Genomic DNA, 26,109 nt, shown 5'->3' with positions numbered 1-26,109 from the left:
GAAGGCTGGGGGTGGTGGTGCATGCCTTTAATCCCAGCACTTGGGAGGCAGAGGCAGATGCATCTCTGTGAGTTCGAGGCCAGCCTGGGTTACAAAGTGAGTTCAGGACAGCCAGTGCTACACAGAGAAACTCTACCTTGAAAAACAAAACCAAAAGTCTTTGAAGAGGTGCTACATGAAGCCATCCTCATAGGGGGACTGGAGGAGATGTGGGTGTCTGTAGGTACAAGGTCAAGTGCAGAGGCTCGGCAAGGCCAAGAGTCACCGCACAGACTTGGAAGATGCAGGATTTCGCATGGTTGGATGTGGGGTGTACATGAGGTCCCAGAATAGGCAAGCAGAAAGTCATGATTCCTTCCAAGAAACTGGAAGCATCTCTGGTTTTACTAATAAGAAGCTTGTTCTGTGAAACACATTTCTGCTTAGCGGAAAGGTCAGTTAAGGTAAAACAAGGCAAGGCAGGGAGGTCTTCACAAGTGGTGTCTACAGTCAGGAGGCTTCCCAGGTCAGCATAGGGTGAACTGGGACCCAGTCATCCCACATGGGACCCATCTAGTCCAGAAACAAGTCCTGCAAGACCTCAGCAGGCTGCAATGCCTCCCACACCCACTTCTTAGTCATTTGGAGCGCTGACCTTTGTAGCTACTGTCAGAATAGAACTTCTAGAAATATCACCATGTGCTTAGGTGGCGAAGACCTCCAACTGGCAGTGGACACCGCTGTTCCCAAAAGCCAGCCACACCCTTGATGTCAGGCTGCTGCTGACATCAGGAATACGATACATGTCAATCACTCAGAAAAACAGCTAATACCGGAAGGATTCCCTGATGACCTTTCCAAGTCAAACTTTCAAGGTTAGCAAATTGTAGCACGGACAGAGAAGGTGATTATCCTGTGAAAAGTTAATGTCTAAAACTTCAGAAATTCTTATGAGCTCATTTCGTGCCTCTGTGAATGACGCTTGCTTTGGGGGAGACCATAAGCCACAATCAATGCTCAAGTTGAGGAAGACAAGAAAAGGAAGGCATGCTCTCTCTCTGTTAGAAGGTGTCCTGAGAATGGAGGTGTCACATTTTTCATAGCAGCAGACATCAAACATTGTGTTGGTGTCAATGTGTCTCTAGGTATTTGAGTCTATGACCAACCTTGTCAGGGATAGGAAGATTTAGACTTTCTAGTTGAAAGAGCCCAGAAAACCTCTGTTCTGAAAATATTTCTGATGTCTACCTCCAAGCCTACTAGTCAAGCCTGTGTAATGTGCCAGTGACAGAAAAGTACTTCCTGACTTCATATGGCTAAGATGTTGCAGCCAGTGAAATAAGACAAGGAAAAAAAAAAAGCATACAAAATAAAAAGGGATGAAGCCATCATGGTCGTCATTGTCATTTTTAGACACACAATTTCATATAAACAAAACAACAGAATCAGTTGTAAAAATCCAACAGAGTGATCTGGGAGAACCAGCAACCATATAAGGAGACTCTTAAATTTAGCTACAGTAAAACAGAGGGGTTAGAGACGGCAAGGTGGCTCAGCAGTAAAGGCTCTAATGGCTCCAGTTTGAACCCTTGGATCCATGTGAGGGAAGGGGAAAATCAACTCTTGAGAATTGTCCTTTGATCGTGATGCAATCTTACAGACATGGTATGTGCTGCTTTTGGCCATGGTGTTTAGCACAGCAGCAGAGTGGCAAACCACAACACCAATTCTGGGGCTACGAGGGTGGATGAGCTCCCCTGTGCCTCTCACTGCTACAGCAGTCTTGGGGGTGTGGATGGAGGTGTCTCAGGGGTGAGGGGTGGGGTGTCTCAGGGGTGAGGGGTGGGGTGGGGGTATCGGGGGTGAGGGGTGGGGGAACCAAGGTGGCCATGGATGGGGTCCCTGTCCATCTCCCTGTGGTGGGCTTGATCACTGCATGGTGAAGAAAACAGGAAAGCGAAGAACTTTATGTCTTTCCACCGTTTCCCCAGCAATGTGGGAAATCTCTGAGATGAGAAAAATGGAAAGTTGGTGCAGAAAAGCATTGTGGGGCTGGGGGTACCCTAGTCTACCTCTGCTGCCACTGCCGGGCCATGTCCCCTTTGCCGTGGCATTGCCCTGGTTCTTTATTGCCATCCTTTAGTCTCAGCATAAAGTCATCTCTTAAGTTGGAAAAGGCAGAGGTCATTCTAAAAGAAAATCACTTCAGTAAATTTCCTTTACAAACACAACAACAACAACAACAACAACAACAACAACAACAGCAACAGCTGTATGGGAAGATGACAACATAGCTGACCCCCCAGAGAATCTGGACACACAGGATTTACTTAAACACCATTTCTCCAGGAGTGATTTCAGGGGGGGGGCAGAAGGGTGTTAGACACACCCAGAGGAATGCGGCGGGGAAGGCTCCTAACCAGGCCTGTGGCTTGACTGCCAAGCTATTTAGAGAAGACTCACTCAGCCAAACTAGGTCAGAACCTGCAGGCCAACAGGGACTGGTCAGAAGCCGGAGGGAACTGCTGGGGAGGACACTGCCTATGCTGCAGGTGTACAGGGAAGGCTAAGCCCTCTTAAATGTAGGAAGCACCTGGGAAGGGACCTGGGCCTCTAGATCAAGGTGGGGGGAATGGGGGTAGCAGGGCGTTTGAAAAGGGAAGTACATGAGCTCACGGATGCACTTGGCTTTGAACCACAAGGGGCTCCCAGAAACAGTGGCCTGAGGAGGTTTTGGCCCATAACAGGGGCCAAGCAGCTGGGTGGTTCAATAGACTTCAGGGGGATTTTCCCGAATCAGACTGACACTCTGGCTGGGAAGAACTTGGGCTCTGGACATCGTCCCACCCCCATCCCCCAGCTAATTCTGACCCACCACACACCTACACAATGAAGCCATCCAAGGAAAGCGCCTGGGGATCACAGTATCTTTCCACACTTGCCCTGTAACTCCACCCCCTTCAAACCGCTGACGCATCAGCTGTCCGCTTAGTGACCACTATGATGTTGAAAATTCATTTATTTAGCAGGCTTGAGGTGAAGTCATGCAGCTATGGAGTGACTTTCAAAATAAAATCAAATCCTACTCCCAGTTCAAGGGGCAGCCAGAAGCCTTAAAATCTTCAGTAATTAAGCTCTGCGGCCATCATATTTTGTTGGAAAACTGTCCAGCACATCTAAATTTTACAAAGAGTGAGAAACAGGATACGTATGTAAAGCTGCCTAGTGTCTACTATGATGCTGAAAGTTCAAACATCTGCATATTGCATCTGTCACACCTGCTTTTATGACAAAGGGCTGGGGATATGGTCCAGTCAGCAAAGTGGCTGCCACACAAGCAGTAGGGACCTGGGTTCAGGTCCTTAGAACCCGTGTAAAATCTGGCACTGTGGCTTACATCAGTAAGTCTACTGCTGGGTGTGTGTGTAGGCGGGTAATGGGCAGAGACAGCTCACTGGCTATCCAGTCTAGCGAGAGACCCTGATGAAAAAATAAGACACTCAACAATGACCTATGCCCTCTCAGCCCCATTAAAAAGATGACAATCTGGCTTCATGGTTCTGCATTTTCCTCCAGCAATGGAGTGGTGTTCTGTTGAGCGTGCTGAGATGTCAGAGGTGTCTTCCCTCCCTATTACGACCCCATAGGACGAGCATTCTTCTCTTCATAGTCATGACTGAAAGCATCTAATGGGACCCACGAAAGCATCTCGTATGGAGATAAGTGACCCACACATAATGCACTTCAAGCAAAAGAGGGCTGCAGACTCAGCACTAGCTTTTCAGCATGGCTGTGCCTCCTCTTCCTCGGTAAACAGGGACGTTGCTCCTGCCTCATGTCTCATAGTATACACTTTCCAATGCTCACTCAGGGTAGTGTGTGTGTGTGTGTGTGTGTGTGTGTGTGTGTGTGTGTGTGTGTGTGTGACTTCATATTTAGAATACAAGAGGAACTGTGGTTGTGTCTGACATCAATTGAAACTAGTCTATCTTTGAAAGCATTTTTGTGTTTAAAACATGTAATAGTGCAAAGATTAAAGAAATAAGTAATTTGTCCAATAGTCTAAACTTCTCTATTCAATATACCTCTGCTTTTGTAGTTTCCTATCTTTTGAGCTGCTTATGAACAGTGAACATATTGCACTGAAATAGAAGAATGCATTCTATCTATCTATCTCTCTATCTATCTATCATCTATATCTATTCATCTATCCATCAACCTATTTCTATCCATCCATCCATTTATCCATCTATCTACCATCTATCTATCTATTCATCCATCCATCCATCCATCCATCCATAATATAGGGACCTCAGAGAAGTGTGAAGTCCATGGCGCAGATCAGTTCTATGAAAGTCTATGCGTTTTGGCTCGGGAGTGTCCTGCTGCTCATGGTTTCCAAAACAAGCCTTTAGAGACTGGGAATCACGTTATTTATCCCCCAAATGATCTAATGCGGAAAATAATTTAATTAGAGGAATTCCATGAGAACATTCACTTATTGAGCTAGCATGAGCCAAGGCACGGAGTCTCTGTCCTTCTAGCCTCTGCAGTGTGTGCTCTACCTTCCTAGTCCCCAACTTTAAGAAAAGTTTGGGCGAGCCGGGCGTGGTGGCGCACACCTTTAATCCCAGCACTTGGGAGGCAGAAGCAGGCGGATCGCTGTGAGTTGGAGGCCAGCCTGGTCTACAAAGTGAGTCCAGGATGGCCAAGGCTACACAGAGAAACCCTGTCTCGAAAAACCAAAAAAAAAAAAAAGAAAAGTTTGGGCTTGTCAATCTTCAGGTCCAAGCTGGTCTAAGAGGTCTAGCTGCAGGACCCTTCACAGGGACCATCCTACTGTCCTAGGCATCATGCAGTCAGCAAAGTAAATACACAGGTCAACTATTGAGAGAGCCGCACCAATGGCATCAGTTTCTTGTGAAATCCTGGGGTTTTGTTCCCATATTTCATAAAAGCATGGCAGGGATAGTAGCAAGATGCTTCCAAAGCCAGATCTCCATGTACCATACTGAGGCAAACAAGGCCAGCGTGGGCTTGTGCTTCTTAAGCAAGAAGCTAGGTTAAAATTATCTCCTAATTTAATCTATGGAAGGATTAGGTAAAACAAACAAACAAACAAACAAACAAATGACCTGAAGAACTCTGAAATAAAAATTTGAGGTGCGTGTGTGCGTGCATGTGTGTGCGTGTGCATGCACAGGCATTAGCAGAAGGTGTTCTTGACTTGCTGAACTGAGTATAGAACCCTGGGCCCTGTGTAAATTAAGCAGGTTAAGAGTACTCAGACGAGGGGCTGGAGAGATAGCTCAGAGGTGAAGAGCACTGACAACTCTTCCAGAGGTCCTGAGTTCGATTCCCAGCAACTACATGGTGGCTCACAACCATCCATAATGTGATCTGATGCCCTCTTCTGGCATGCAGGTATACATGCAGGCAGAGCACTGTAAATAACTCTTAAAAAAAAAAAAAAAAAAGAGTACTCAGACGAGCTGGGCATGGCAGAGGCAGAGGCAGGAGGATCTCTGAGTTCGAGGCCAGCCTGGTCTACACAGTGAGTTCTAGGACAGCCAGGGCTACACAGAGAAACTCTGTCTTGGAAAACAAACAAAACAAAGAATGCTTTGAGGAACTTTGCTGAGCTGAACTCAAGACTCCTTCTTGTCCAAGGTTGCCTGAGCCCAAGCCACTTTGGTCAAGTCTATAACAAGTGACATCTCAGAGCTTGGTTCTCGCCGACAGTACAGACCATTGCCCCACAGCCATTCAACCCACCCACTATGCTTCTAAAGCAAAGCCTCAGGAAGACAGAAATGCCTAGTCTGACTTTTCTAATCTTTCTAATCATGTTGTCCATGTGGCTTTGGAAGCCATGAAGATGTTCATGTTCGCAACTTTGTTTGAAAGGCAAAGGCTGAGACTGCACTCAGGGCATGGCTGTAACTGATCACAGGAACAGAATTCTTGGGGTGTGGGTCACAGCAGGAGGCCTCTGTAGGGAGCTGGGGGATTTTAACGCTTCACTGACACCCACAGTATAAATTCCTCTCTTAAAACAACACAAGCCAATGACTTCAAACTGGATTTCTTTGTTTTTCATTCCAACACCCCCTTGACCTCTTCACTGTGGGGAGACAACACTCAGAAAAGCCAGCTGGGAGTGTGGGAGAGGGTCACCCTCCCTAGCCTTTGAGAGACCAGGCTTACATGTGAATCTGCCTCAAGGAGGTGACAATGCTGAGGCGTGATACCAGGAGAGCTGGCTGGGAGGTAGCCTGGTTCTGCATGGTCAGTGATAACAGGCCAGGCCAACTGTGGGGTGAGCTCTCTGGGGGTGCATGAGAACTGAGGCCAGGGGATAAGTCAGTGGAGGGCCAGTGTACCCAGCTCCAGCTTTGTGGCTAGGATGGGGCAGCAACACTGAGAATGGCAGGTGGGGGACAGAGGGGGAGAGGACACGCCTGTGCAGGTCCAGGTAGGCGAGCGGATTGACAAAGGAGGCTGCATTACATGAGAAAGGCATTCTGGAGCCTTAGGCAGATACTTCAAACAGAGCCATTTACAGTCACAAGCCACTCTACACCCACAAGCTAGATCCTTTAGCAGGAGATGGTATGGTCAGGGTGGCCGCAGTCTTCTGACAGCAGCTCAACAGCCAAGCTGAGCACTTTCCTCTGCTGTCAAGCAGATTAGAATAAAGACTTGAGATAGCTGCAGGGGCTTTTCAGGCCTGTGGAGGGAGGTGGCAGGAGCTGCTCCCACACCGGAAAGCTTTTGGAATTACTGTCCCGGGCTCCAGGGCTCAGGGAAGCAGAGAAGCCTGGGTTGCTTCAAAGCCACCAGGAAGGAGGCAGGGAAAGGTCCGAAGGCGGAGGACCAGACAGGAAGTGCAGTAACCAGAGGCTTTGGGGAGGTGGTTATTCCACACCAGGCCTGGGTAAGGGCTGCCCTTTCATTACCAATGGAATCCGTTTGGCCGCATGCGCTGGGAGGATTCGAAAGTCCTCTCACAGAGGAAGACAAAGGCTTAGGACACGAAAGGTTACAGCCGTGACGGATTGAGCCTCATTGATCCATGCACCCTGGACCCAGGGGGGAAACTCCAGGGGGCAGGTGCATCTTGCATTCTGTGCAAGTGACTTACAAAGAGGGTCAGAGGCAGGACACATTTGTGCCACGGAAGAACTGGCTCTCCCTTCTTGGAAGAAGACCATGTGTAAATCCTGAAGTTTGAAGGAGGGGCAGAGGCCACAGAAGTGGAGGGGTCCAGAGCAGGTGCGGGCACAGACGCACAGCCAAGTGAGGTGTCTGTGTGAGGAAGCACCGAGGTCCCGGACCTGCTATGTCCCCCTCACTCATTCTTGTCTTCGGGTGGCTTCCAGTCTATGTGAACCATCACGGCATTGACTTCATCTCTCTCTCTCTGACCCTGTAAGATGTGGCAGGAGCTTCGCATGGAATTATGTGGAATTTTGCCAACACCGAAGACGTGTTCAACTGGAGACTAACAGGACTGACCACTAGAATGGGAAACAGCCAGCCAAAGCCTGAAGGGGGACATGGAGGAGGGCTTGTGGGCGGGGCTGGCTGCCCAGCTCACTTCAAAGGAAGGAGCTTCCAGTAACTCTGAACTTCCAGGAACACCCTTAAAGCCTGGTGTAGCTTTCTGTTTCCCATAATCCACTGTAAATGCTTTCCGAAGGATGGCTGCTGTCTGATGCACCTTAACTCACTCAGACTCAGCTTCGTGAAGGTGGCCGTGAAGGCCGCCTGTGGGGGAAAGCTCATGTTTATAGGGGTTGTAAGCCATATATCATATTGTCCCTTTTTACGGACACACTTATAAGCTACCCTCAGGGTTCAGGCCCTCTTGTACAAAGCTAAGAGTTTTGCAAAACAAGAATCCCTTTGCCTTCTCATGGGTAAGCAGAGCAAAGTGACCTTCTGCACGGCCATCTCCTAATGCTTGCCTCTAGGCATGCAAGCAGGCGGTTTCTCAGAGCACCCCAGAAGACTGTCAGTTACATATGCTGCTGTTGTCCAGGCAGACCTAAGTCCCATGGCTGCTAGGGCCCTCCTGTCCTTCATCCTAGTCACCCACACTGTGGTCTCCAAACTGCAGCACTACTGGGCTCATGAATGCAAAGTGCCTGGCTGCACTCCAACCCTGAGTGGGCTGTGGAAGAGGAAGTGAAGCCATGCTTGCTCCTGTCCTCATCGCTGACCCCCAACCAGACTTTTTCCAGCTTGGTACTTTGTGCATTCTCGGAAGGGACCATGGTTCCTCTGGACATGGGCACTCTGATTTGCTTTCTCGAGAGACCGCACTGAGTGAGTGGGATGACGTGCCTTGTTGGATACACTCCTTCGTTATGTCCACACCGTCAGCGTGGTGGATGGGTGTCAGAAAGAGTGAGGGTACTCATCCCCATTGGGTGTGGTTGGGACACAGGTCAGCTTTCCATGGTGAGTGTGTGTGTGTATTAGTGTGAGTGTGTATGTGTGGGTGTGTCTGAGTATGAGTGTGGATGAGTATGTATGTTTATAAGTGTGAGTGTGTATTAGTGTGAGTGTGTATGTGTGGGTGTGTCTGAGTATGAGTGTGTGCATGTGTATGAATATGAGTGTGCATGAGTGTGTGAGAGTGTATGAATGTGAATCTGTATGAGTATGAGTGTGTGTGTGAGTGTGAGTGTGTGTGAGTGTGTGTGAGTGTGTGTGAGTGTGAGTGTGTGAATGTATATGAGTGTGTGTGTGAGTGTGAGTGTGACTGTGAGTGTGTGTGTGAGTGTGAGTGTGTGTGTGAGTGTGTGTGTGTGTGTGAGCGTGAGTGTGTGTGAGTGTGTGTGTGTGTGTGTGAGTGTGTATGTGTGTAGGTCAGATGGTAGATGCCAGGTGTCTTTCTCAATTGTTTTTTACCTTACTTTTTGGGACAAGGACGCTCCCGGATCCTGGAGCTCACAGATTCACCCAGCCCCAGAGATCTGCCTGTCTCTGCTTCCCAACACCGGGTGGCAGGGATGCAAACACCTTGGCTGATGTTTTCATGTGGGTGCTGGGGTTTGAACTCAGGTCCTTGTGCTTGGATGGCAAGAACTACAGACTTAGCTATCTCGCCGGCCCCCACTTTCTGCATCCTCACCCCTGTGAACAATGCTAAGGAGGCCGTTGGGCAACCTCTGCAACCCCGAGGACAGAGCTCACTCAGCCCAGCGTGCTGACTGGCCACGTGCCCTCTCCCCTCTGGGTCTGCAGCTCAAGGAAAAAAATGCAGGCTATGAAATGGAAATACTTTGGCACGCTGTCTTGCAGTAGAAGCATATTTTGCATTAGCTTGACTCTGCAGATAAGCCAACGTCTGCCTACCCCAGTAGTTTTAAACACGGCAATTCAAATCAAGTAGAACCAACGGGGAAGAATGTCCCTGGCTGACTCTGTGTGCACATTTTGATGGACATGCCTTTGGCACTCAGCACACAGATTAGCACTGTGATTCTGGACGAAAAGCCCCAGCCACTTGGTTCTGCCCAAGGTTCATCTCTGTTCTTTCTTTCCCTCCGGGACCTTCAGAGTCAGGCCCTCCCCGCTGCGCCAGACACTGACTGGACACAGTCTGTGCATTGCTGTCTCTGGTCCTGTCTACCCAAAATCCTTGAGGCTCATGCCTAAGCCTGGGAGCCTCTTTCCCTTGGTCTAATTCCTCCTCCTTTTCCTCCTCGTCTTCCTCCTCTCTACCCGGCCTCCATCATAGATAGATGGGCTGCCTTTCTATGCAGGACACATTCTTCTCACAGCATTATGGCTGCTATCCAGTAAAACCCCAGGCTTTCCACTGCAGAGACCAGATGGTAATTTCATGTTGTATGTTTTACCACAATTTTAAAAAGAAAAGCCCTATGAAAACCACATCATAACACACACACACACACACACACACACACACACACACACACACGAGTTGTGTGACTCACATCCTAAGAGTTCTATGTCTTTTAACATGTGAAATGTGCACAGGAACAAGACTCTAAACAGGTGAAGACCACAGCACTCCCTCTGTCTTTATCCCAAGTGATTCAAGGTAAACCTAGTGAGGAAGAAGTCCTGACCAGAAGGCAGAGATAGCATCTGACCCCACGGGCAAACTAGAGAAGGGAGAGCCTTAGCCACAACAGTCTTCCTTGAAGTGGCTTTGGAAAAGACATTTAAAAAAAAATTAAAAAAAAAATTTTTTTTTTAAAAGATAAGGTTTCTTAGTGTAGCCTTGTTTGCCCTGCAATTCACTCTGTAGACCAGGCTGGTCTTGAACTCACAGAGATTAGCTTGCCTCTGCCTCCCCAGTGCTGGGATTAAAGTCATGTGCTACCACCGCCCAGCTTGAAAAGGCAATTTTAAAAACTGGTCTGTCTGTCTGTCTGTCAACCTATGACCCCTCTGTTAAAGAAACAGACTTTGAGCTGCTTTGCTCCCTTGTTCTCACAGGGAGTGGAAGTGGACAGCCCAAAGGTCAGACTTTGCTAGAGAACCCAAATATCACTGCAGTTCAGTTGTTCTTATTCTAGAACTTTCCGACAAGATTCTACCTTCTTCACATGGGTTTGTTTACTTGTTTTTCCAGTGCCTGGGATGGAGCCCAGGGACTGCTGCATGCTAGGCAAGTGCTCTGCCCTTGAACTAACACTCTGTTCTGCCTTTTGCTTTTTGAGGCAGGCTCTACCATATCATCCAGGCTGGTGTGGCATTCACTCTGTAGCTCAGATAAGCCTTGTACTTGTCATCCTCCTGCCTCAGTGTCTCAAGCAACTAGAACGACAGGCCTGCAGCACCAGCTGAGGCTCCACTCTGCTCTTAATTGCTTAGACTTCCTAAGTAGAGAAATCTTGGATTTAAAAACCAAAACAAAACCAAACAAAACACCAAAAAAACAAAAACCCAGCTCCAAGAGCCAGCATGAGTAAGCTCGCTTCCTTCCCCTTCCAGAGTGAGACAGTGCATTCATTTCTAGAACACTGGATTCCAATCAGGTGAGACATTGATGACAGGCTGCTGCCATTGGAGACTCAGAACCACAAAAGGGAAGAACACAGGAGCCAGCAAAGGGCAAAGTGCACTGGGACACAGGGGTCTTTCTGGGATGAGGGCCCCATGGGACTAATCACCTTGTATGGTGGGATAGGCAGGAGTGATGCTGACTCATGGCTGGCCTGGCAGAAGGAGACCATGGTGGGTCAGCAGACTCTCCAGGCACACAGAAGGAAGTCAGCAGAAGCCAAGGCTGGAGGCTGGCCTGTCTCAGGAATGGCTAGAAATGCTCTTCTTTTTCTATGTTACGGTGTTCAGATGTGGTTGAACACACCCGGCTAAGCTCGACGGCGGTGGGTGCTGCCACGGGACCCCGAGAGGGCCAGACCTTGGCCTCAGCATTCCTTGTATTGCAGGAAGAGGGAGGAGGTCAGACAGTAAGATGGTGGGAAATCCTGTCAAAGCTGAGGTCCTCCCTGGAGGGCGGGAAGGGAGGGGCACCAGGCTCCAGTGGGAGCTGGCAGGGGAAGTTGGATTGCAGACAGGAAAGGAATGCATCCTGGTCCTTTTGCAGTTAGGACTCGGCTACTTTTTTTTGGGGGGGGGTTCAAGACAGGGTTTCTCTGTGTTAGCCCTGGCTGTCCTAGACTTGCTTTGTAAACCAGGCTAGCCTCGAACTCACAGTGATCCACTTGCCTCTGCCTCCTGAGTGCTGGGATTAAAGGTGTGCACCACCACGCCCGGCCAGGACTCTGCTACTTGTGAGAAGAAAGTCACTAAATATGAAAGAAAGGAAGGAGGCATTTCCTGGGAGATGTTTGTGGCTGACCTCCTTTGCCAGAGGGCCAGCTGGCTCTCATAGGGCTATAGAGAAAAATGGAGGCACTTCACCTTAGAAACAAGTGCTGTTAGGATACGGTGTGGAGGGACGTTCCTATCCTTTATAAGAGATTTGCGTTGCTTCATGACAAGCCAGGCCCCTCAGGCTTTCTCTCCTCTCACATTAAACTTGGATCTCCAAGTTATTTGAACACGATGTTCTTTGGTATAAGCCTTTGTTCTGGAACTAATTTAGCGGTACCTTGACTTACCCTTAATGAACATAGAATTTCCTCTGACTCATAAAGGAAGTGGAGATAGCTGTCTCAGGCCTCAGTGTGCTATGGCAACTCCCGGCAGCCCCTACCGTGTGAGGTACCACAGGTGACTCTGTCCATGGGCTTAGGTTCCTGGTAATCACAGCAGTGACCTGACAAGAGCCATGACGATGCAGTTTCCATACTCCAGACACTGAGAAAATGGGCAAGAATCCGCACCCCACTAAGGACTGCCTGGTGAAGGTGTCGGACCAGGGCCTGCTTCGCTGTGAACAGGTAAATGTGAGAAAGACAGAGGGAAAAAGTGGATTTCATCCAAAAGGCAGAGATGGGTAAGAGAAGTGAAGGACAGGAAAGATGGACACAGTGTGCTGTGCGCTTCCCTGGCTTCTGGGAGGAAAACAGAAGCCACTTCCAAAAGGGAAAGCTACCACAGCCCTACCGTCCAGAGAAACCTGCATCCTCCACAGACCTCAGAGCAGTTATGGGCTTTGGTGAGACGGTGATCTTCTGGTCAGCAGAGGAGAGAAATCCTATTTTGTCAAGGTCCCAGGGCTGAGGAAAGGCTTAGAGAGAGCTGTCGAGAGTAGACAGGCAAGACACCAACAAACTGAAGGGTGTAGGCCTTTGAGACAGGTGCAGGCTAGAAAGTGTACAGACTTTTAAGTGTGTTTCTATATCTTGAATGGTCTGAGGATGCTGGTGTTACAATCGTTTGTGGGCCCCTTGCCTAGTGGTGTCTGGAACTGGGCCTCCAAGAGCAGGCTGCTTGGAAAGAAGATCCTTCAACCAAGAAGAGATAGCCAAAAGGCAAGAAGACACGACTCTTCCAAGATTATAACTCTGCTACTGAGTCCAAAGGTGCTGAAGTAAGTAAAATCCCAGACGAAGATTTCCAAAATGTTCTGGCAAAACCAGCCAATAGCCCCAGAGCAGAGACACAAGCAAACAGATCCAACCCAGAACCCAAAGAGGGGAGTCATCCAAGGAGATGAGAAAAGTAGCCACACGGAAGAAGTCATCAAGAAATGACCCCAAATGCCACCAGGAAACTCTTACATCTCATAAGCATGTTGGGCAGAGCAGGATATAAAATTCACAGTCCCAAAAGCATTAGCTTTACTGTCTGGCAATAACAAACTCACCAAGGAAGGAATCAGGCCTTGGCTGGTGGTGGGGGTGGGGGTGGTAAATCCATTCAGTAACTGCATTAAACAGCTATGACTAAAGTAACCAAGGGGGCAAAACAACTGCCACAATGAAAGCTTTAGGATGCGACTGAAAGAAGCAGGCGGAGGAACTCACACACTCAGGGTTAGGCATTTACAGGGAGGCCAGGGGAGATTCATCACCCAGACATCAAAGTGAGGGGCAGGAGGTGTAGAATGGGAGTGTCCTGGGTCCTCTCCCACCTTGGGTTGTACTGATACTGTGGACTGCTCTGCCCTCTCAGCCTCAGTCTGTTCCTCAGGAAGTGTCAGCTGCTGGATCAGGCTTAGCACCTGCTGCTCCCCTCTGGCTCAGGGTTCTCAGGGCTACATCCTTTGTGGGGTCCTCCCCCCTCTCTCCTTACCTACGGTGGCCATCTTGGGTGAGAACTGGGGAGGATGAGGTTGCAGAGGGACTGCACCCTGGGCCCAGCCAGAGCCCTGGGACAGAGCAAGGCCATATTTGCGCCCTTGTGAGGCCAGAAGCCCCTCCCCCTGTTCTCACAGCTCCTCCCCATCACCCCCACAAGCCCAGCCACTAAGATCAACAAGAAGGGGAGTCCTGCCAGTCACTGGATAATGGTGCCATGGAATTCAAAACACAAATTCTCTAATCCCCATGTGGGAGATCGCCAAACTGGGCAGAAACAGCAAAATAGGAATTTTATGGGTGAGGTTGAAACAATCCCTAGGAAAAAATGCAAATCTCCACGGGTCAGATGCCCCCTCCCGCCCCCCACTGCTGCTTCATCCACTGAGGTAACATCTAAATTTAGGGGAAAATGTAGTGTGGAAAAACAAACCACACTGTGGTGTAGTGGTTCACTGATTTTTCTTTGAGTACAGCCTTCACCCAAATGATGTGCTTCAGCACCGGCCACCGAACTCTCTTCACTTCATTTCCATACGACACTACCTTCCAGGCTTCAGAGCACAAACTCGAGTGAGGCGCCCACACCTCAGAGTAGATGTCTGGTCAGAAAAGCAGAGGACGGGTGTGGAATACATTCAATGTCTATGTTTCTCTCTCTTTTTCATTATGGAGGGCCACACATCCTCTCCTCATCCTTCACTACCGTCTGGAACTTGGTTTGTGAGCCAGGGTCTTGTTTATATGACCCAAGCTGACCTCAAACTCTCAATCTCCCTTTCTCAGAATCGCCAGCACTAAAGAAAGAAGCCACCTTCCCCAGCCCAATGAGGGACTGAGCTAATGGGCGGAGCCGCCTTCCCCAGCCCAATGAGGGACTGAGCTAATGGGCGGAGCCGCCTTCCCCAACCCAACGAGGGACTGGGCTAATGGGCGGAGCCGCCTGCCTTCCGCCCAATGAGGGACTGGGCTAATGGGCGGAGCCGCCTCCCCCCCCCGTGCCCCTCCCCCAACGAGGGCTGTGACTGATACTCTTAAAATTCTGTATCTCCAAGGATGGTTTAAGATCCTACCAGTTGGGGGAGAGGGGGCTCAGTTAGACTCGTCAATGGCCCCCATTTCTGTGTGAGCACAGGTGTCTTGGTCTGTGCTCAGAGCAAGCTCTAGTGGGAAAGGGACAACGGCGGTTTTGGACCTGGGGGAGAAGCCCGCACAGGAGTGCACAGGGCAGACCTGGCAGACCAGGACGGAGACTGCACCACCCCTGCTGCCAGTCTCTCCTTATCAGTTGTAAAGTGCTGACAGGTGGGTTACAGGTCACTGTGCCAGGTCACACCACAGACAAGTGCCACTCACCTTCCTGGTGCCTTTCCCCAGAGGCTACCTGAAACAGAGGCTGTGGTCACTGGAGGATCCCACTAGAGGCCTGTGCCATGCAGGGGTGTGTGTGTGTGTGTGTATGTGTGTGTGTGTGTGGTGTGTGTGTGTGTGTGTGTGTGTGTGTGTGTGTAGGGGTGGTTGGGTCACTAGGTGTCCTGTTTCACCACTGCTTCCTCAGCACTTACTCCTTATCTCATGTGGGAGAGGGCACGGAGCTCTTCCACAGCAGTGCGGACATCTATCTGCCTGCTGGAGGCTGAGCTACATAGTTCTGCTGCCCTGTGCGGAGGTTTCTGCCCTCTTAGAGGCAGCAGCGCTCTTCAACTCAGCCATTTTACCCCAAGCCTAAGAAACAACAGAGCAGTCATTTCCCCTCCCAGACCTGAGGAAGTAAATAGCTATTTCTTCAAACTCCTCTCCTCCTCTTTGTGACCCAGATATGTGCCCCACTCCCCAAACCAAGGAAACCATGTACACCAACTGGGCTCCTTTTCTTCCATCCTCACTGTTGTCCTGGATAGAGCAGGTGATAGTTCAGACCCCAAACTGCCCGGGCTCCAGGTACGTTTCAGATCCACTGGGGAGTCCGGGCGTGGTGGCGCATGCCTTTAATTCCAGCACTCGGGAGGCAGAGGCTGGCGGATCACTGTGAGCTGGAGGCCAGCCTGGTCTACAAAGTGAGTCCAGGACAAAAAAAAAAAAAAAAAGTCAGATCCACAGGGTATACACCGGGTTCCTTTGTCCCTTCTCTGGGTCTATAAATTGGCTAAAGCTCAGGGGAACACACTTAGGTCTGGGGACAACACGGAGGCTCCAGATTCTCAACAGGTGTACTAGCCTCCAGGCTACAGGCAGCAAGCTGCCAACCAGCCCTAGGAGGTTACTGGGGAGCTGCACTGGGGAGCTGCACTGCCGCCCACATGGTGGATCAATTTACTGGTCACCAGTAATCCTTGTTCCTGGCCCCTCTCCTAGAAGTGGGGCTGAAAGTCCTTCAGGAGAAGGAACCCACCCTCCAGCTCCCTGTAGAGGCAGCTATCAGTCAGCCAGTCACTACAAAGGACATTGATGGGGGGGGTGGTCCCAGGATAAGGAGAGCAGATGCCACGTGCATGCTATCCCACCACCTGCATGGAGGGGAAGGCTCTAGCTGCTCCCCTGCAGGGCCTCCTCTGCAGAGAGTCTGTCCCACCCAGGCCAGGGGACAAACATCTTTGAGGCATAGGGCCACTTTTCCTAAGTCAATGACTTTGACTCGCTGGAGGAAGAACAGGTCCAATCTTTCCCTACCCTTGGCACATCTGTTGGTCACTGACCCATGATCGGCCAATTATTGACATTTGACTAGCTGCTAAGAACCTCTTAGGGCTATAGAGCAAAACCATACTTCAGACATCACCACCACAACACTGAAGAGCGTCAATGATCTGTACTCTCAAATAGTTGGCCCTGGCAGAAAAATCACAAAGAGAGTGCAGGTTCCTGTACACCCTCCACCCAGACAAGATGATGAGCTAACACTTTACACACATTTGCACATTTTCCAAAAAAAGAAGAAATGAGCATTAGCACATTCAACTATAGACTCCAGTAGATTTCTGCTACGAGTTTTCACTAATGTGGCTTTTTTGTGCCGGGATCCCCCTGGAGTGGCACAGCATATTTGAGGCTGTGATGTGCAGGAAAGCTCACCACTCCAAAATGAGCCTCAGTCAGAGCAGAGCAGGCCTTAGCAGAGATGGTTGGTCAGATAGCAGGGGCCTAAGGGGAGCCAAAGTCAGGGGACTCCCTGGTCCCCAGAGTGCCCCCCCCAATAGATTAGAATTCACCACAGAAACCCTAGCTACTTAGCTTCTTTTGAAATTCTTCCTCTAGTCACACCCACAGGACTTAGATACCCACAGAGCTCCCCCCAAGACTCCATATCAGCTCATTCTTTGATAGATTACTTAAACAAAAAACTCATTGTCACATGGAGACAATGTCAGAGGGGCCAAAGGCCGCAGTCCTGAGATATGGACATCATCAACTGAAGGGACTGGCTGCTAGAGAAGTAAGTACTATTTATATACTGGATTCCAGAAGCTTCTCAACAGCATGCCAGGGAAGGCCTCCCACCCAAGTTTCTGTAAATGTGACATTCACCCAGACAAGTTTCCTCATTTCCAGTGGGCTCCTGAGCCCTATGCCCATGGCCAGGGCTTTCAATGTACCTCAAGGCCTGGCAGAGGTGGGCAGCCCAGGCTGTGGTCTGGCTCTGACTAGCCTGGGTTTTGCGCAGGAGCCGCATGCATCTCATCCACCATCTCTTCAGCCCTCACTCTTTCTGAGCCCAAGCAGCCAATTAGCAGCTGTGCAGGAGGAGTCACCTCAGGCCAAGAGTGCTTGGTTCTCAAGGCAAGCAGCTCATGCTGGTATTTGAGCACAACAGCCTGAGCAGTAAAAAGCCAGAGGTGAATTTCAAAGCGTTTTCTAGATGCCTTAGATCCCAGATACCTCTTGACAACTGCTCAGTTGCTGCCTCCTCACCACCTCACCGCTTTGCTGGAAAGTGGCAGGGCTTCAGCCCTTCAGTTTCTTTACTCTGGAAATTTGCCCTCCCCGCATCCTCTCTCTTTCTGGTTCTGACCATGGCCCAGAGAGGGCTGAGGCCCTTTCCTGTCCATGCTCTTCTGCTCATGTTTCCTACCCATCTCAAGTCTGTGCTGTGACTAAGCCATCTAAGCTACCGAGGTGGGGGTGGGGTGGCGGTGTGTGACTTCCAAGGCTCCAGAGGGCTGAAATACTTGTGGCTCTGTTCCATCAAGGGAGACCTCTCACCGTCAGGTCACTTCTGTGTCTTAGGTTTCACACAAAGGGATCAAAGCCTCAGGGAAGTGGGAACCACATACAGCCCCCCTCAGTCTCTCACACACAGCTCCCCTGAGTCTCTCACACACAGCTCCCCTCAGTCTGTCACACACAGCCCCCCTGAGTCTCTCACACACAGCACCCTCAGTCTCTCACACACAGCCCCCCTCAGTCTTTCACACACAGCCCCCCTCAGTCTTTCACACACAGCTCCCCCTGAGTCTGTCACACACAGCCCCCCTGAGTCTCTCACACACAGCTCCCCCTCAGTCTCTCACACACAGCCCCCTCAGTCTCTCACACACAGCCCCCCTCAGTCTGTCACACACAGGCCCCCTGAGTCTCTCACACACAGCCCCCTCAGTCTCTCACACACAACTCCCCCTCAGTCTGTCACACACAGCCCCCCCCAATCTCTCACACACAGCCCCCCCCAGTCTCTCACACACAGCTCCCCCTCAGTCTCTCACACACAGCTTCCCCTCAGTCTGTCACACACAGGCCCCCTGAGTCTCTCACACACAGCCCCCTCAGTCTCTCACACACAGCTCCCCCTCAGTCTGTCACACACAGCCCCCCCCAGTCTCTCACACACAGCTCCCCCTCAGTCTCTCACACTAGTGCCTGCTCCCTTCACAGGCCTAGAAGAGGACACTATTCCCCAAGCACAGATGCAAGTGCCCACACACCGTAGGCTTTAGCTGCTCCTCCAGTTGGGATCCTCACCCAGGCAATCTGCCATGGGGTTGGCACCCCTTTATGACTCACATTCGGGAACCTTCAGAAATACCACATGGAGAACAGTAAGTGGTCCTGGGATGCTGAGGTAGGACATCTGGGTCCACACTGCCCTGAGCTGAGGTGATGACGATGCACATCCTGCACCCTTCTTTCCTTTTCTCCTGTGCTCCTGATCTCTAGAGTAATGGGGGACCCACCCCCTTCCCAGAAATCAGTGTTTGAGCTTTACTGTTTGCCCAAGGTCAACCCCCAGATGAGAAGACCCAAAGACAAGCCTCAAGACTGTTCTCACTGTTGGCTTTGGAGTCCAGGAGGCTGGGTGTGGCGCTGAGGTGCCTGGCTCCCATGCTCTTAGCCATTTACAAAAGGGAAATCCCAGGCATGATTTTTTATGCTTTTGGCCTCTTTTTTTTTTTTTCATGTAAAATGGGTATAAGAGTTACATTATGAGTGCTTACCTCAGAAGTGCTTTTCTGGAGGCTTTGATGTACTCAACACACACATTGGTTTACAAGAATCTTTCATTAAATACTTACACATTCTTTTCATTAACAGTTCTCAGCTTTTTCCACATGAAGCGCCACGAGATACAAGCAGTGGTCCTATTTACTGAACTGACCCGCCCCACGAAGATTCCAGATACCAAAAACAACGAAAAGGGACCACAGGATCGGACAGACAAAGCGGGGAGGGGCTGGGCTTGCCACAGGTAAGAATTTCATGCACAAAGGTTTAGGATCGAGAGATTATGCCACAGGTACCAGCCACGATAAAGCCAGCGGCCCAGCAGAAGCATTGTTGACCATCACCAATTAAGTGCTGCTTTAGGCACAGGGCTGTGGAAAAGCCATCACAGAACCCTCCCCCCCACTGCATTTGCACGCTCAGAGTCTAAAGCCAAGAGAGTGAAACAAGCACACACAAGACCTCTCAGCTCACAGATCAAGGTCCCCCAGAGTTGATTTTTATGTCTTGGAAATGCAGGGTTTCAGGCAGCGGCCCGGAATGTCCTGCTGGAATGTTTGCAGCAAGGGTCAGGGATCTGAATTTTTGAAAAGCGTTTCTCGGCAGTCTGGCTCTGCTGGGAAATACACGTTGTTGGCCACATGCAAGGGCAGAGGGCCAAAGGCCTTAAGGTGGGTTTGTAGCATGGGGAAGGATGTGTGGAGGGAGCATGGCCTCTGTGACAAGCTACAGATGCTCTGTGAAATGTGGAAACTGGGGTTTGGTGTCATGAGGTCAGGGCAAGCTGTGGAAAATGCCTTTCCACTAAAAATGACACCCACTAAGGTCTTCAGTCTCAGGAACGAAGAGTCTGATAGCTGTGCAGTGGCCCTGGGGCCAGGGCCGTGGGAGTCTGTAGAGGTCCTGGCACCTATTAGGTACCTGGGTTTAAGTGTGTGTGATGGTCTATGAATCCTGACCAGGTGGGACTAATGCAGGAGGACACACAGGTGATGGCTGTTCTAAGCCTTAGGTTCTGCTCTTCTTAAGTCAGGGCTTAGAACTGGGGCAGGAAGGAGACAGACTCAAGTTATAAGACTGGCCGGGATTCACTGGCCAGAGTTTGGTCAGAGGTTCCCTCTCTCTACATGCTGGGCCCTGGATCCCAGCGGAGCAGAAAGCAACCCTTCAGTGGACCAGTTCCTGCAAGCCTGAGGGTTACTGCTACTTTCAGCGGAAGGGGGAAGGAAGCTGAGACACATCTTCTTCCCCCAGTGTGTATCAGACAGGGACTGGCTGCTACACAGACAGGTAGACAGGGCCGAAAGGCCACTTGGCCAATGCTCTCAGTTTTCATGCCTCTTTTAAACATTATCAATGAGGAGACCCTCCAGGGGTGCGGTAGCTACATTTACCACATGTGGAGGCCCCCCCTCCCCGGGGCATCCTTCGAGTTCAAAGGCAGTTCTGGCAGGCCTGCTTTATCCGTGGAAAGAACACCTGGTGTAGTAAACAGGTCCCAGATAGACCTGGACCACAGGCCTCCCTCTGGCGTGTGGCTCTTCAGGGCCTTCTCAAGACGTGGGAGAGACCGCGGTTTCCAGCTCACTGTTAAAGCAGGAGGTTGTCTACTCCTTTCCCCGCCCCTCCCCGGACTCTCATATTTAAGAAGCTCTCTGCCCATCGCATTGCCTGGACACTACCGCTGAGCTTCTGTGAACTCTTTGCTCCCAGCCCCCTTCGTCCTCATGGCCTAGTGACAGGCATTCCTCCCTCGCTGCTAAGGCCAAAGCTTGGCAGCAAACGGTGCCTCAGGCTACGTTTTAATTATTAGCTCCCTAGAGAGGGCCGACGCCTGCATTGCAGTAGACTGCACACGGGGCTGGCGGACACAGTAGCATACACCTACACACACCACACATACACGCACACTCAGGTGGGCTCAGCGTGCCTGTCTTCCACGAGGCTCCGCGAGCGTCCCAACGCTTCACGGGCGCGGAACTCCAAGCGCGTGGAGTTCTAGCGGAACTTACCGCCAAGACGCTCTGAGCCAGGAGCCCCAGTGTCACCGTCGCCAGCAGCAGCCACCTGCATAGGAGAGGGAGGGAGGGTGAGAGAATGACATGAACGTACGGGCCCCAACTTGTCAACTCCTCAAAGTTACATGCAAGGTCCCCTGCAACCAGGAGACCAGGCAGAAGGTGACTTACCCTCGCAGGGCAGGGCCAGACGCTGCGAACCGCACTCGGTCCATGATCGCAGTCTCTCAGCTCTAGGCTCCCCTCCTAACCTGGAGGCAAGAGACAAAGCGGGTGAGAAAGGGTTTCCCGGTGAGCATCGTCACCGCAGCACTCTGACTCCGCAGAGCGGTCCCTCGTTTCCTTGCAGGGTGACCAAAGTCCCGTCCCATCAGGAGACAGAAAAAAAGGGGACTCTTCTCCGTAGGCCCTGCCTGGAGCCGCTTAGTCCAAAGCAGCGCGATCACCGTTCCTCTATCTCCTTTCTACTCCCATCCAATGGAACGCGCAGCCTCAGCCTGGCCCCAAGCGCCCCAAGTCCACGACTTGGGGCCTGGGTCTCGGCGCCTCCCGGGAGTCGCTCTCACCTCAGGGTCTCGCGTCAGGAGCTACTGCCCGCGCGCATGAGCCCTGCAGAAGCGTCGGCCCGCAGCACACCAGCGGCCAGGCCCGCCTGGCTCTGCTCCGCGGGTGCCGGACTCCGGGCCCCGGCGGCCCTCGCCGGTGCTTGCCCGGAGTTGGCGAGCCGAGAGATTCAGAAGATCTAGGCGCGGGAGGAGCTGGGTGCGGAGCGCAGAACCCCTGTGTTCGGACTCTCAGCGACACCAAGTCCCGAGCGGCGCGCAGCCTCCGCCTCTTACCCGCGCCGCAGGGTCCTCCCCTTGGAGACGCCGCCCGCGCACTGCCGAGGGGAGGGGGCAGCGCCAACAAATTGGGGAGCTCCTCGGGCCGCGCGCTCAGGTCTCTGCTCAGAGCCGCGGCACCCGGGACGGTGAGCAGGGCTCCCACTCGGGCCCTCCGAGACTGAGTTACTCGCTGCGGCCCCCGGGAACCGGGCTGCAGTTCCCCGCCGTCTCCGTTGGTTCCGCGCCGCCCCGGGCGCGCCACCATGGGGCCCCGGCTCAGCGCCTGCCTTCTGCTGCTACTCGCCGCCCTTCTGCTCCACGAGGAGCGCAGCCGGGCCGCTGCGAAGGTGAGTCCCTTGCGGGCTCCGCTCCACAGCCTCCCGCCCTGCACCCCCGGTGCCCTGCGAGGCCTCTTTGTCCAGCGCCTGGCGCGGTCACCCCGCCCGGCCCTCGAGGGTATCGCGGGTGGCACGGCCAGGTGCACTCTTCCTGTGGGTCTCCGCTCGTGGTCCCTGTGGGCTGCGATCGCGCATCCATTACGGAACCTCCTTTGTTACGGGCTGGGTACGGGAGAGTTAGGAGGGGACTGAAACTTAGCGCGACCATGGCGGGCTTAGGGTCCCGGGAAGCAAGTGAGATTTGAACTTTCATCGTCCAGGCGCTCAGTGGCGAGGTATGCCAGTGGGTCGGGGAAGGTAGGGTGGACACACACACCCCACGCCACTCAGAGTCCCACACACATGTGCAAGGGGAACCGCTTTGGGCGTGTTTCTGGTTCTTTGGAGACCGTGATGGTTGAGGCCGTTTTCCTGGAAACATCTGTATTTTTGCTTTCCCACGACTTTTGTGTAGCCTACAGCACGCTTGAGAACAGAAGCGGGCTCTTCTACGCATCCTAAAAGTCACTGCCTCAACTCTTGCCTTTTATGAGTGTGTGCCTGAAAATTATAACCACATTTAGACTTGAGTGTGAAACCAAAGCGAAACTCCATCGTATTGTTCTCTGCGCAAATTGTTTTTTTAGTTTTGTTTCCTCTGGTGCTGTGCTTGGCCAGGAGGGCGCTGGGAGATATTTGTGAGAGCCAGACTTCCAGCTCTGGAGGAGCCGGGCCAGACTTTCTGCCTTGGCCTCTAGAGAATACACTTCAGCTGCTGCTGTGACAGCCATGCAAGCCCAAAGGCCACAAGGTGTGGCCTCTCAACAGTTTGCCTTCCCTCTTAAATGCCTAAAAAACGATGTTTGCTGCTTATGGGCACTTCCAATGTAAAAAAACAAACAAAAAACCGGTTTCTTAATTCTGCATTTTTTTTTCCTTTTAAGAATTTCACCTCTTTTCTGCAGGAGCGATACCGATCAACTATACTATAAATTATTAACTGTTACATACTAGAATAAACTGGTAATAAGTACTAGGCTTTCTTAAATGAGTTTTGCCTCCTTAATGGCATTGGTTACTGAGGGACGATTCCATCCCCAACCGATTTCAGAGACTTCCCTCCCTGTTCCTGGCCTCCCCTCCCCTCACCCCACATTGCTGATTAACTCCCCTGTCTCATGGGGAGGGGAGTTTCTCGAAAGAGCAAGGTTGCTAGGCTGGGCCTGGTGATACAGGCCTATAGTTCTTGCTCCTTGCACACTGAGGCAGGAGTATCACAAGTTCAAGGCCAGCTTGGGTAACAGAGTGAGTTCAAGGCTACCCCAGGCAACTTAGTGAGATCCTTCCTAAAAATAATTAAGAAGAACAAACAAACAAACATAAAAGATGGTCTATGAGTATAGCTTCATGACGATGTGATTGCCTGACATGTGCATAACTCTGGGTTCAGTCCTCAGGGTGGGAAACGTTAACCAAAAGATCTGGAGTTCTAAGGGGACCAGGCTAGGTCACTAGGATGAAAAAGCAGGAGCCACTGCTGGAATTAAGTTCTTTTCTCATTGATTGTGTTAGCAAAGCTAATTGCAAGATCTAACTTCCAGACACTGAGGACTTGAAAAAGAATAAGTCACCCACCCGAACTCCCGATCTCACTTGAAAAATCAAATGAAGTAATGTTGAAGTTGGAGCTTGATTTATTTTCTATTAGTTGCTCTGTAAGACCGAGCACATTGCTGGCCACTTGCTCTTCTCTAGTCCTCAAGCTGTCTGAAGTATCTTAAGCAATCTGGCCTGTGGGCACCCTCAGACATCACCTTGGTGTGATAGTTATCCTAAATTAGGAAACCTGTTAATGTGCACATGACTTTTGGGTATATAAGAAGATCTGTGTAAAAACAGCATTACCCTGGCTTAGAAATCAGTGTTCTTTTCATGCTAGCAATAACAAATTTGCCCTGCTCCTTTTAAAACTAGCTGTCAGAGATACCACAGCAACAAAGTAGCATCCATTGTATTTACCCAAGTCAAACCTACTCGAAGCACACCATTTAGATGGTAAGCTGCTACAGGTCAGTCTGGCGATGCACCAGAGTGCTGCATATGACAGGCAAGCATCTTCTGGGTCTGGGATACGAACTTTCCCCTAAGTGTGGCCATGCTTGCCCAGCCGTCCTGCTGTCCCCTGACCATTAGTCACTTCTCCAGGGACCAAAAGACCAAAGAGCTCAAGGAAGGGAGATTCTGTTCCCGTGCCAGTATGGGCGGCTCTCCTTGCCCATGGATGGGAAGGCTGGTTTCCTACATAAGCCCCAACAGGGCACACTGGTGGAAATGCGGTGCTGGTGAGGGCAGTACCCAATCCCCTTGCCCTTTTCACATGGAGTAGGGCTGGGAAAGGCGAAGGCCTCTGAAACCAGACAGAAGTCTGCGCATTAACCATGTGTGTGCTAGACTGGGCTCCACCAGAGAAATTGATTGACACTTTGAATTACTGGGTGTACACGGCACAAGTATGTTCAATGAGAGGAGTCCATGGTTACTTTTATTGAGCAGTTAATTAGAGTGCTTTTGGACACCCCCATGCCTCAGTTTCCCTTGCAGTCACACTCATCCCTTCCTTATATGTACTCTTTTGTCCCTTTATTTGACAAATGCACTTGGAACACCCACTTCCTATCCTGTTCCAGGCAGGCGCTGGCCACATAGCATGTCCCAGGCAGTGACATGCAATCCTGGCCTGAGGACACAGACCGATGAGAAACACAGAAAAGCAGGGAGTGTCACAACCGAGAGAAGGGGAAGACATACATAGGAGAACTGAGTCTGGGTTTCGATGGGACAGGGGAAACTTCTGGAAGGGTGTTATCCCCCAAACCTGTGGGAGGCATTGGGGCAAGACTAGAAGCCCCTGGGTATTAGGACAGTGCCCCATAGCAGAACGCAGGATGGCATCTCCTGGCATCTGTCAATCTTAAGGGTCTTTGTTTTCCATAACGACCTTGAAATCTCTCCCTGGAGATGTTTGTGGGATTGGCTGTTGGAGTAGCTGGCCTTTGGTCTTACAGAGCCTAAGAGGAGTGAAAGGGCAAGGTCTGCGCCATTAGAGATAAGGAGTGCCCAGCCCAGTGTGTGACCTGTCCCCTGTCTCCAGGTGGAAGATCTGGGAGTCGGGGTAGGGCGGGGGAGGTTGGAAAGTTAAGCAAGGATGACCTACTCAGGGTAGGAGTGCCTGCGAGAACTGACCCAGAAAAACCTCTGTGGATTTGAGCAAGGGCAGGAGGGACCTCAGGAACCCCCACATTATTCATTAACAGGAGTGGGCTACTCCTGAGAGTGGGGGGAGGGCCTGACAAGCTGGGCTATTTAGTGAAGAGCTGGTAAAGATTTTACAGACAATGGGAGCCACGCAGGACCACCGAGCCTTGGCGATAAGTGGGGAGGGGGCTTCATGAGGTGACCCAGCACGGATCTCTATTAGGGATGAATTGTCCAATGTTTGTCCACAACTGACCAGCACTGAGCAGTGATTGTTCCCAACATGGGAGACAGATTAACCTCATTAAAGTGTTTCTCAAGCGGGTTTGGCATTTGGAACTCGGGATAAAGTAGGCAAGAAAAACAATAGAATGCCTAACATAGTATCTTGGCGCATTGTTTTTCCTGACCAGCAAATGCGTCAGCTGCAGACAATACCGAGGACGAGTTCTGCCATTGTCCGGCACACAATGAAGGCGTCAAAAATCAGAACCGGGTCTTTGGGAATTTCTTCTGAGGTTTTAAC

At 51.0% G+C, this 26,109-nt stretch overlaps 1 protein-coding gene across 1 annotated transcript in view; it reads left to right on the top strand.

Annotated features, from left to right (window-relative positions):
• The first annotated feature begins 22,069 nt into the window (after positions 1 to 22,069).
• The window catches only part of Col4a1 (collagen type IV alpha 1 chain), a 108,828-nt gene continuing 104,788 nt past the window's right edge, over positions 22,070 to 26,109 (top strand). The window contains exon 1 of the mRNA XM_051169671.1: positions 22,070 to 22,298. Within this exon, the coding sequence (XP_051025628.1) occupies positions 22,215 to 22,298 (84 nt within the window). The 5' untranslated portion in view covers positions 22,070 to 22,214. The remainder of the gene's footprint in view (positions 22,299 to 26,109) is intronic.

Source organism: Acomys russatus, chromosome 27 (genome assembly GCF_903995435.1).
Source record: "Acomys russatus chromosome 27, mAcoRus1.1, whole genome shotgun sequence".
NCBI classification, from domain to species: Eukaryota; Metazoa; Chordata; class Mammalia; order Rodentia; family Muridae; genus Acomys; species Acomys russatus.
This window is presented reverse-complemented; position numbering and strand designations above follow the sequence as displayed.